Below are 12,958 nucleotides of genomic sequence, written 5' to 3'. Positions count from 1 at the left end.
TTCTATTTTACTACTGCATGAAAATGTTGATTCATGAGCCTCACCCCTCTCTCATCCAGAGATGTTCAAGAATACAAATCTTCCCAACTACTAAAAGAGACGTATTACATACTATCTTTTGGGCATCACCGAGAGGTCATAGGACAAGGCAGACACACATCCCCAATGTTATTAGAGAAAGCCTATTTATGTCTTCTTAACTGGTCTTTTTCAGAACTCCCATAAATCTCAGGCTTCAAAAATATGTCCTTTATTGGAATTTGTTCTCACCACCTTCATCCAGTGTTCACCTTCAGTTGCATCTATTTTTGTATGCTGAAAACACCTTAATTTCTGTTTACATTTCTTTTGTTTTAAGGTTTCTTGTGCCGCCAGTGATAATGTATAAATTAAAACATTATAGAAGATGCTACATAGAACAAAGTATGTTTAAAGTGACATTTCACATCATTATTCTTTCATTCCTTTTGGGACAGCAGAACAACCAATTGGAAAATTAGTAATTCTGTAACATTTCATCATGGAATATACCAAAATAAATTATAAACTTACTATAAATACTAGAAAAAATAATATTGATATGAGAAAGATTTTTCTAAAGTATGAAACAAAGGCTGCTAACCCAAAAAGATAATTTTATGTAGCTACAACAAATTTAAAACATATATATTGTGGAAAAACACCATTAAGTTGTGAAAACAAAACAATATATAGAAACATATATGGAAAATAAAAGTTAACATTTTATCAATTTAAAACCACTTATAGCTGGGTGTGGTGACACACACAGGCCTGTAATCCCAGCAACTTGAGAGGCTAAGGCAGGAGGATCACAAGTTCAAAGCCCAGCCTCAGCAACTTAGTGATACCTTGTCTCAAAAAATAAAAAGGACTGGTACTTGGGCTGGGGTTGTGGCTCAGCGGTAGAGCACTCGACTAGCATCACAAAAAAATAAATAAATAAATAAATAAATAAATTAAATAAAGGTATTGTGTCCAACTACAATGAAAAGAAATAGTTTTTAAAAAGGACTGGTGCTGTGCCTCCATGGTTATGCACCCCTGGCTCAATCATCAGTACTACAAAAACAAAGAATAAAACCACTCTTAAATTGGAAAGTAAAAATCAATACTCTATATGAAAAAAATGGGGCCAGATTCTGATAGTTAATGAATAAAAGAGGTGAAAGTAGCCATTTTTTATTAAAAAATCCAAATCAGACCAATGAAATTTAATTTTTCACAAAGAAAACAGATAATGATAAATAAGATTAAAGAACAACAAGAGATGTTCAAGGCTATATGTTCTTTTCACATAGTGCTGGTGCCAGTAGAAATCTGCATTGTTTTTCTGAAGAAAAGTAAAGTAAAATATATCATGAGCATTAAAAAGGTCATTGTTGTTTGGACTAACAATTTCCTATGGAAACTGGATTGGTTTTTTGTTCATTTGTTTGCTTTGGGGTTTTGCAGTACTGGGAACTGAATTCAGGGCTTGGCAAGTGCTTTACTGCTGTGCTACCATTCAAACCATAGAAATTTATTTTAAATAGTAAGATGTATGTGAGGATTTGCCTTTAAACATATCTGCAGTCACTGTTTTAAATTACATAAAAGTAAATAAATAAATAAATAAATTCCATGATATGAGTGTTTGAATAAAATTTTATATTTTCATTTAATAAAATATTTGCAAGCATTAAAACTTATTTATAATTTGGAAGCTGAAGTGGAAAAGTGTTAGTCATATTCTTTGGAAAGAGAAAAGAAATTATAAAGCATAATGTTCTGTAGTATCAAATATTTTAAAAAAGAAAAAAATATTTGTAGAGCAAAGTCTAGTAAGGTATATTGTAAGATAAAAAAAGAGTGATAGGAATAAGATAATTTTCTAATTTTCTATCTGTTTTTATATACTAATTTTTATAGCCAGTTCATATGTTACTTATTTAAGAAAAATTACATATATCTTACTATAGAAAAAGTGATAGCTTCCCTTAATATTCTGGCTCTTGCAAATTGTGAGCATTTGTGATGAGATTGAAGTTCAATCCCACATGAAGATATATATGGCCAGTTCCTGGTCTCCCAGCAGAGAGCATCACTACAAGTGCCTTACCCAGCCTCACATCCCTCTGGCTTTTGTATGGAACTGAGGTCACTGCATCAAACCAGGAGCTTGGAATGTACAGGAGTTAATGTAAGAGTGGCAGCCTATAAGTAGCAGCTTGTGTCTGGCTGTTTCTGACTCTATTTTTATGTCAGATATTTTCTTTTTAAAAGAAGTAATCAAAATTGCTTTTCAGCTAGATCATGTAACAGCTTGTTTTTTACACCATATTTCACATAGTTTGATTTTAGAGGGGGCAGGATTTAATTTTGTTTGATTATTTTATTTTATTGATTTTAGAGGCAGCTTGGGCCCCAGAGCTGCCATAATGTGTGAAACCCTCAGGCTGAGTCTTAGTCCCATCATCTACAAGACAACAATAAACACAAGACTGTTGGGAAGACTAAATGAGCAGTTTAAAACATTTAAATGAGCATCAGATACACAATCTCTTAATAAATGCCATTATTAATGGTTTTAATATTTAATACAATAAACCCAATAAGGTAAACAGGCAAAAAAAAAATGTCCTCATTTTAGAGACACAGAAACAGGCTCAAAATTTTGTTCAGAATCACAGAACTCTGAAAAGGAAGTTGGTGTCTTATGATCATAATATCTGAGAATTGAAACTTTGTTCCAAAATTATTTTTTTAATTGGAAGTAGAAAATAAAGTATGTGAATAGCAAGAAATAAATGCCAGTTTCCAGATTTTTGTGCGTGCTCTTAATTGGAAAATATTGTCAAACAATGGGTTTTCTTTTTATCATACAAACACAGACTTTATGACTGGTTTTCTCAGAGTTGGTAAGAAATAAGAACAGACTATTTGAAATTTGCAATTCATAAACTTAAGGGCTGGCCACGGAATGAATCAGTGGCAACATTCCAAGTGCAACAGAAAAGGCAGCAGCATAGCACATTCCTGGCCAAGAATTCCGAAATTCAGCCATACGGAAAGACTATTACTTCTCTAATGCTGCACTGTCCCAGTTCTTTAAAGACTAATAGCAGTAACTGGAGTTCAAGTTACTTTTGCTTATTTACTCTTTCTGTTTCTCATCCTTTTATCTAACTGCCAGCACCAATTAAAATGTTTCATGGAATTTAAGTAATATCTTATGGAAACAAATTACTATTGATGTTCATTCCTATATCTAGGACCATTTGTTGTTGATACTAAAAAAAAGAAGAAAGAAATAAATTAGAATGAGTGCATGACTAGTTACCTTTGAATGAATCACCCCAGAGCTGATTGCTTATGAAATTGATTAACCTGTATGTTTCCATGTGTCTTTTCTCTTATAGAAAGCAGAGATTGCTATTGCCCCTCTGACAATCACTTTGGTACGAGAGGAGGTCATTGACTTCTCTAAGCCCTTCATGAGTTTGGGTATATCTATCATGATCAAAAAGCCTCAGAAATCTAAACCAGGAGTGTTTTCCTTCTTGGATCCTCTGGCCTATGAGATTTGGATGTGCATAGTCTTTGCCTACATTGGTGTCAGCGTGGTCTTGTTCCTAGTTAGTAGATTTAGTCCGTATGAGTGGCACACAGAAGAGCCAGAGGATGGAAAAGAAGGACCCAGCGACCAGCCTCCCAATGAGTTTGGCATCTTTAACAGCCTCTGGTTTTCCCTGGGTGCTTTCATGCAGCAAGGATGTGACATCTCACCCAGGTTAGTTTCAAAACTCACATTCTCCACTAATTTCCAAGTAATTCCAAATGTTGTACGGAGTATCTCTCTGAGTTCTTTTCCTGGCTGCACAGCATTATTTGAAATTCAGGGAAAAAAATTCAATTCCCAAATTAATATAAATATATTCATAGATCAAGTTTACCAATAGAAAAGTAACTATGAAACGTGTAAGAACTCTTGAAAATCATTTTGTATCAATATTTCACTCACTCTTTTGACAGAAGGAAACTGAAATAGAACTCCTTTTCATTGTGTATCCTTTTCAAAAACAAATGTTGCTTTTACTATTCATCATTAAAAAATTAATGTTGCACTTGATATTCAACCCCACTAGTTTAATGGAAATTTCTGCCATAGAGTTTCCTAAAATTTCAGTCAATATGGTTTGTACCAGAGATTGTTTTACATAACAACACATAAATAAGCTCAGCAGTAGGAGAAAAAACAACCATTTAGGCACAGGACTATGGTACCCTTCCTTTTTCTAACATTTAGACATTTCTCAGTTACTGTGTTCACCAAAAACAAAGCTTGTGAATTTAATTGACTGTTTACTAGCACTATACACATACACAGAGAGACAGAAAGAAATAGGGAAATACATTCTTTTATATAAATTTCTCAAAAAAGCATTTTAACCACAATGTAATTGGTATTCCTAAGACCCAGGAAAACTATAAATGCTTAATTTCCAGTAACATAGAAATCTAAATTAGTAACTTTCAATTAATGAAAAGAGAAAGAATTAAAGTAAATCAAGTAGTGTGTTTTTAAAAAGACAAGGTAAAGCAAACATTAAGTTAAAACCAGTAAAATATATATATATATATACATACACATATATGTATATATATATAAAAATATATATATATACATACATACACACACACACACACACACACATAGTGAAGTCAACCCAAGGGTGTTTTACTATTGAGTTACATCCCCAGTCCCTTTTATTTTTAATTTTGAGACAGGGTCTCTTAAGTCACCTAGGATGGCTTCAAACTTACAACCCTCATGCCTCACCCTCCCAGTTGCTGGGATGACAGGCATGCACAGTTGGTGCCCAGCAACATTTTTATAATCACAAGTAATAAGGGAGCACTTTAAAGTTACCAATTCCATGGAAAATATGAAACGGTACTTCACATTTCATGTTTAACATGAAACATGTTTAAAAACTGTTTTCCACAAGAATTTTAAATAGTTTACTGATCCCCATGAGTGAAATCAATTGTGTATATTCCCTGGATTTCTGGTTCATCCCATTTTAACTTTTCCTCTGCATTCACAATCACCTATACATCCTTGATAACCAGAGAAAAGGTGAAGGGAGAAAATGTTCATACAAGTATGGAAAGATATTTTAGGACATGGCTTATCCTCCACTTGGCTCAGAATTGGAATGCCAAATGAAAAGCTATCCTCAACTATGATCATCAATTTGAGACCAATTCTAGACTCTCCTCTGGTCTAGCCTCACCTTAGCCTGTGTTCCATCCATCCTTGCCAGGCTCTGATGGAAGGTAAACACAAGGTCTGTATCTATGACTTTATCAAATCTAAGATCCCATCATTGTCCAGATGTATTGCTGTTTTATGTACCATTAAGAGAGTAACAACATTACCAAATAAACTATGATACTATATTTTATCTCATCAACCTTAGCCTAATTTCAGAAGTGATAAAATTTAAGGGACATAGGGTATTAGTGGGTTTATGCATGTATTTCTCTTCTTTATTTAAAGGAACTCCATTAATTCCACTTTTCTGACAATGAAATGACAAATAGGAAATTTTTTCCATATTTCCAGAGGCACTTGTATATTAAGATACAAAATATAAGATTATACAGAAACACTAGAATCATTCTTGAATAGACTATCAGAAAATAAAATGATACTTGCAATTGTTATTTGTAAATATGCTCAGTGACTTGAGGGTGTTTCTTCTATGTTGGTTGGAGAAAGAAAAACATGAATTACCTTATCCATGTTTAGATCCCTCTCAGGTCGAATCGTTGGAGGTGTTTGGTGGTTCTTTACACTCATCATTATATCATCTTATACTGCTAACCTGGCTGCTTTTCTGACTGTTGAGCGAATGGTCTCCCCAATAGAAAGTGCAGAAGACCTGGCCAAACAAACAGAAATTGCCTATGGAACTCTGGATTCAGGGTCAACAAAAGAATTCTTCAGAGTAAGTTAAGAAAAAAAATAAAAATAAAAACCAACAATGACAAATCACATGTTCCTCATTTTGAAATTCAGGCATTCCCTTAATAATTATATTATTGATTTAGTTATTATAGAGTCTGCACACACAATGGTAACAACTGTGTTTAATGCTAATACTTCTTGAATTTTTAATTAATTTAATTTGTAAAACCAAATTGATTTTTTCACATTGCAAGAGGAACCCTAAGACATATCAGTGAAAAGGTAACTAAAGCAACTTTATAGAATAATTTATTCAAAACTTTCCAATGTTGGTAATGCTGTGATAATGTGTTGGATTGGAAAAGATTGGATTTCTGTACATTTTTGCACTAAGAGCCTAAAAATGAAAGCAAGCTTTACTTTCAAAGGAAACATTTAACTTGCTGCATTTGAACCTGAAAACCTTATTTGCAGATTATACAACTTTTATGAGTTTCATTATTCTGTAATATATTCTGTAACAATGGGTTTCAAAGTAATGTATGTTTTCTCACAAAATATTAATAGCAAGATCTTATTAAGTTCAAGGTCCTTCTGTAAGACATTATATGATGTTTAGTTTGTGCAGACTTCTCTGCTTGCAGATAACATTTTTCAAACTTATACAATTGTTTTACATGTATAGATATGATTCCTTGAGTTTTCTATCAGTATAACCAAGTTTTATTGTTGTTGCTGTTTGTAGATATTTGGTCCATTATGTGGTTCAATTTTTTGATCAGTGTATTTTTATTCTGGTTCCACTTAAATCCAGAGATATACTTGATAATGTCTGATCACTAAGAAGAGTTTTTTTGTGACTTCAGAACAAAAAAAAAAAAAAATAGCCAGGCTGAAATTTTCACAAATATTGAACTAGGTAATATAGAACACATTTTGTATTTAATATCAATTGTTCAAAGACTAGAATTTTAATAATATTTAATAGTTTGGAAGACATATATTTCATTATTTTTAAGTTTTAATGATAGCTCATTATTCATGCTTATATACAACATTTGACATATTACATTTCATTTCATATATTAATATTTAAGATATTCTCACTCAGCTTGTAAAATTAAAATGAAATGAACTATTCTTTAAGACAGTTTTAAGTTTCATGTACTTGAATTTCAGTTAGGTGCCTTTTCAAAAAAGATTTGATAATGATATCCTAAGATACTACGAATGTTTACATAAAATTAAATCAGGAACAAATCACTCAAAAACTCAGTCAAACACATCTTTGGGCATCTTTTTAAAGAAACCAATGAACAACATGATTTAAAGCATTGTTAATAGATATAACTTAAAAAGTAGTGGAAAAGTATTTGTAAATTTTTCTAAAACTCAAGTAATTGTCATAATGGCAGGTTTTACTAACAATAGCCTATGGATAAGATTAATTGACCAAACCTTTCTTTTAACTTAGTAATCATGTCCCTACTAAAGCTTAATAGAAACATGCTACCTCAATGCATTTTAGCATAATTTTAGCATCTTGCTGAAAGTCTGTCAGTTTAAAACTGCTTCTACAGAAAAGTAAGTGGGTAAAATTTACTGGCTTTGCCTAGAACCAATTCTGTGTATATATCAAAATAGAATGCAAGTTTTTGCTATCACTTGCATTTTACTGAAAAGTGATGGCTGATTGTCATTTAAATAAAGAAAATATTTGTGGGCTCATCATTCTGCCTTGAGTGATAATGTAAAAAGAATTGTCACATTGATTTCCTGAAAATTTCTCACAAATAACACATTATAAAGCTCTTTAACAACAAGCCCAGTTAAAATATGTATTTATAACCTTTACACAATTTAAAAGCATTGCTCAAATTCTCAAGAGTGGGGAAGTGGACAAGAGAATATATTGATCAGAAGTGTGGGGCTACAGAACATGTCTTCGAAGTTCAGAGTCTTTCCATGCAAGCTGGGCAAGCACTATGCCTTGTTTCCTTTCTCTCTCCACAACTTCAGTTTTAAAATTGGGAAAAAAAATTTATAAGCACAAGTATTTATTGCTGTAGAGCACTCTGAATCCCAATGGAACAAAAAAAAATATTTTCCCTGGGTAGCACACTTTCAAGAATGCATAAATTGGAGTTTTCTTGTAAAATTGTCATTCATTTCCTACCTTGTTTGCCTCCTTCCTTTCTTTTTTGCAATGACCTGGTTTCAATAAATGATTTGTCTGATGGGTGGAAGAAACGGATGTGAAGGGTATTTTTGTACCTGTCAAAAATATCTTCACCTAGGAACCCAGTAACGGCATATCTATCAGCCCCACTAAGCTGCCTCAGGCAGTGACCTACACTCAGCACTTCAAAAAAAGTTGCAGTTATAATCAACTGAAAAAAGAATTAGGCCATGTCAAGGTGACATTGAATTAATATGTTATCTTATCTTGGTTTTGCCCCATTATGACACTTAATATGTTTCATGTTCTCTGCACCTTTTTAAGCACAAACACAGAGACATTAGAAGAACATCTGTAATTGTCGCTTACTGGCAATTTTGCTGTTTAGACGCTTGCATATTACACACCTGATTCAAGCATACTGGTTTTCATTTCAATTCAGATATTGTCTTCTGCAATCATGAATGCATAAGTGGGGTAGATTACTATCTCAAGATTTATAATGTTATCAAATTACTACTGATGAGCTATCACTAGAATACCAGTCTTGCTGCGTAAGCTACAAGAAGGGGAAAGCAATCCACCTGATAGAAACATGACCATTAACTGTAATGCATTATATTTATACATATTTTCTATTAAAATAAGGTATGGAAAAATATTTTTATTTATCTATTTTTGTACCAGGGATTTAAACCAGAGGCTCTCAATCCCTGAGCCATATCCCCAGCACTTTTTATTTTTTATTTTGAGACAAGGTCTCTCTCAGTTGCTTAGGGCCTTGATAAGTTGCTGAGACTGGCTTTGAACTTTCAATCCTTCTGCCTCAATCTCCCAAGCCACTGAGATTACAAATGTACCAAGCAAAAAACACTTAATTTTTGAGAAATTAAAAGGTAGCACATTTCTTAAACTCCAAGAATTGTTTTAAACAATAAAATAATGCTTTAAATCAGATAGCTTCCCAAGTATTTTTTACAACAGTGATGAGACAAATAGACCCAAGCTTAATATCCTAATTACAAAAAAAAAATAACTCTCAAATTATCTTTGCTTATTACCTAACAGCATATTTACTCCCCATGCCTGACCTTAAAGTACATGCTACAGTGGAAAATTTAAGTAAATTAAAAGTTCCATTTTCATTGTATTTATGAGCTTACTGAGTCTGCAAAAATTTCCTCATCTTAGCCTTTCTCATCAATTTTATAAATATTTGCTTGCTTTAACCCTGCAACAAACATTCTCTTTCAGTCACAAAAAAAGGCAGTGTGATGCATGCCATTTCCAGTCCTTTGCCTCTTGATTTCCCCTCATTCTTTTACCATGTACCTGGTCTTATCTGCATCATGTCCCTTTAAATCAGAATCAGAATTCCTGAATATTAACATGGTGACAAATGGGCTGTTCCCCCACCCAAAGAAAGTTGCTTGCATCTTCCTAATTTTTTTCACTGACAGTCTGTATTTTACAGTTTCTATTGTACCTGAGACCTCCCAAATTTAGCACAACTGTTCTACAGATTCTTCCTTTTCTTGATTTTAAAGAGATCGAATCAAGCCAGGCATGGTATTGCATGCCTGTGATGTTAGCAACTCTGGAGGCTGAGGCAGTAGGATCTGAAGTTTGAAGCCAGCCTGGGAAACTTGGCAAGACACTATCTCAAAATTTGAAATATATAAAGGACTGGGGGATGTGGCTCAATGGTAAAACACCACTGGGTTCAATCCCCAATACCACAAAGAAAAAAAAAAGTTTGAGTTCAATTCTTTCTCATTTAAGTATACATAATTCAATGTACTTAAACAAAAGCAGCAGTAATTTTATTCACATTGGCATTATAAGAATGGACTATCAAAAATTATCAGTGAACTAAAATTCCTAAGCCCTAAGAATATTTTTTTCCCATTTTGCTATGCTAGTTTAATTTAACTATCCTGTTCCTTTAATATGCTACTTAACTGGAACTGGAACATTGCCAAATAAATGGCAGGTTTCTGATTTCTTAAAATGTTCAAAAAATATTTCAATTAAAACAATTCACTGATTTTATTTCTTCTGTTTTAATGTATTATACATAGTAGGGTTTACAGTATATGTGGAGACCTATACCTTTTGAGGTGAAACTCTGAAGTTATATTTTTAAAAAAGTGATTATATGTCTAAAGGATGTTGTTTACCAACATTTGTCTGATTTTGGAATCATCAGAGTAAATATATGAGGACAATCTCTATTATGTGATCCATGGAGTTTATATTTTTCAGAATTAATTATAAAATGAAAGAGATCATTCTCTGGAGCAGAACTCTAGTTTTAAAGAAAGGCTGAATGAGGCCTACCAATGTGGCTTAATGGATCCTGTGGCTGGGTTTGAACCCCAGAACTCCTCTATCTGGGATGCACATAGAATATTTGCATCTGAATTGACATGTTGACATAGAATTTCCTAACATGAGAATTTCCCACCAGAATTAACCTGTCAAACACCTAAACATACACACACACACACACACACATACACACACAGAACCCACAATCCACATTATGGGATATTTTCAAGTGCTTGTAGCATAAAACTATTTCACAGAACAACTCAGCATGTCTATTTTCCATTTGACATTTATCAGTGTTTGACTATACTTTGCTTTGGTTCAAATATTTGAGTCAATCCTTGTTTGGCTTATTATTTAGGTTTATTGATTACTAGTTTCCCATCTTAGAAAGTCAAAACTTTGAATCCCACTTTTATCAGTTTTTTCTTTGTCCACCTGAATAATTTGCTTTTGCCCAAATACATGTATCCCTAAATTTGCTATTCAGGACAAGAAGAACTGCTTCTTTATCGGATTCTATATTTGGTAAACAAAGGAATATTAATATTAATAAATGTGTTTATTATTTAGAATTATGCCTCACACATGAAATCTAAATGAAATCTCAATTACTTTTTTTTTATTTAGATCCAGATACAAAATTTTTGCACTTGTTATTGAAAAAAATGTAATCATAAAAGTTTGTATGCATTATCCTATTATCAAACATCAAATGGAGTTAGACTTTCTATCTTACTAAATGTATGTTTGAAAGACATTTGAGTTCATTTGGGTATAATTTCACATTAAAAATGTATGTGTGAATGAAAAAAAATATGTCAATGCAGATTCTAATAAAAGGACCTGGGTAAATTAAGTAGCCGGAGCTCAGGTAGACAGAAGTAATTTATAGAAATAAATGTTTCTTGGCTGGAGTCAGGATATGAGAATGACTCATCAAAACACAAAGTAGGAAAACAGGAATCACTTCTCCTTAAAGTTTGATGTATATTCTATCTGGAGATTTTGTCAGACAATGTCTAAAAAAATGTTTTGACTAAACTAGAATTTGATTCGTATGTTGTGAATATTTGCTTTTTATACTATAGCAGATTTCTCTTCTTTCTTTGATGTTCAATTACTGACTTGATATGACCCATACATTTATGTATGTCTTACTTTGAGGTATGAAGAAAGATAAAAATAACTATCCTTATTGGGTTTAATTCAGATATAATATTAAAAGGAGTTCTGTCAAGATAAAAGGACTAGATCAGTCTGGTCTTTTTCGAGTTTATCATGACTGTGATATAAAACATGATTTTAAATGTTCATTGCTGTTCATGGCCTTGTATGTTTAAGATGAATAATAAGTTGGTATTTAAAAATAATTGAGTATAGTAATTTTTTTATTATAGCAGGAGGTACAGGCCTCTTAAAATATCATTTTTGAATGTTTGTCATTTCAGTGATTTCCTTAAATAGTTTCAAATGATATTTTTCCAATAGTGAAAGAATAACCTTACTATTATGTTACTGTATAGCAAATTAGAGGGCAATGGGAAGATACTAAAGGGCTTTATCATTCTTTTTCCTTCGATCAATTTTAACATGTTGTTCCCTTCTTTCCTGTATTTAATTTTATTTTAATTTCCTCCAGAGATCAAAAATAGCAGTGTATGAAAAGATGTGGACCTACATGCGATCAGCAGAGCCATCAGTGTTCACTAGGACTACAGCTGAGGGAGTGGCTCGTGTCCGCAAATCCAAGGGCAAATTTGCCTTTCTCCTGGAGTCCACTATGAATGAATACATTGAACAGCGAAAGCCATGTGACACGATGAAAGTGGGAGGAAATCTGGATTCGAAAGGCTATGGAGTAGCAACGCCCAAGGGTTCCTCATTAAGGTGGGTGGAATAGTATAACAATATAACATGTGTTGTTATAGTATTCCACCTTCCCTGATGTCCCTGAAAGAATTATTTTGTTTTGTGTGTAAACATGGTATGTTTGTTTGTTTTATTTTCTTTTTCTCCATTTCATATTTTTTGGTCAACAATCAGGTAAATTTTTTTTCTTAATTTTAGAATAATCTAGTTGATATAAACCTTTGAAGGCCATATAAAAACCAAACTGGTTGAACACTAGCTGTTTCCAGTGGGCCTAAAACAGGGGTAGCATATACTTCTAAATCTCATCAACATTTTTTTTTGGCCACCCAAATCTGCACTGTCATTGTGTCAGTAATAACTCTACATTTTATCATTATTTTTTTTTAAACACATTGCCTGGCCTCTAGTTTCTGACTAAGAAGAAATTGGCTTCTTGCCAGCCAACCATATTTTTTTTTCCATTTTGATGTTTCATTTATTATGGTGTCATTCTATTTTATATTATCTTGAGATTACATTGGTGCTAAGTTTAAAACCACATCTATTTATAAAAGCAACCAAGATCAGGGAAAAACAAGCTCTGGTTTTATGGTGCTTAC

At 32.7% G+C, this 12,958-nt stretch overlaps 1 protein-coding gene across 5 annotated transcripts in view; it reads left to right on the top strand.

The window, feature by feature from the left end:
- Gria4 (glutamate ionotropic receptor AMPA type subunit 4) overlaps positions 1 to 12,958 on the top strand; it is a 342,372-nt gene that overhangs the window by 292,804 nt on the left and 36,610 nt on the right. For all 5 annotated transcript variants that reach the window (XM_058586584.1, XM_046466478.2, XM_058586593.1 and 2 more), the window contains exons 12-14: positions 3,420 to 3,790; positions 5,816 to 6,014; positions 12,127 to 12,374. In XM_058586584.1, coding sequence (XP_058442567.1) covers positions 3,420 to 3,790; positions 5,816 to 6,014; positions 12,127 to 12,374 — 818 coding nt within the window. The remainder of the gene's footprint in view (positions 1 to 3,419; positions 3,791 to 5,815; positions 6,015 to 12,126; positions 12,375 to 12,958) is intronic.

This window comes from Marmota monax, unplaced genomic scaffold (assembly GCF_021218885.2).
Source record: "Marmota monax isolate L192 unplaced genomic scaffold, Marmota_monax_Labrador192_F-V1.1 WCK01_AAM20220418_F8-fsc00045, whole genome shotgun sequence".
NCBI classification, from domain to species: domain Eukaryota; kingdom Metazoa; phylum Chordata; class Mammalia; order Rodentia; family Sciuridae; genus Marmota; species Marmota monax.
This window is presented reverse-complemented; position numbering and strand designations above follow the sequence as displayed.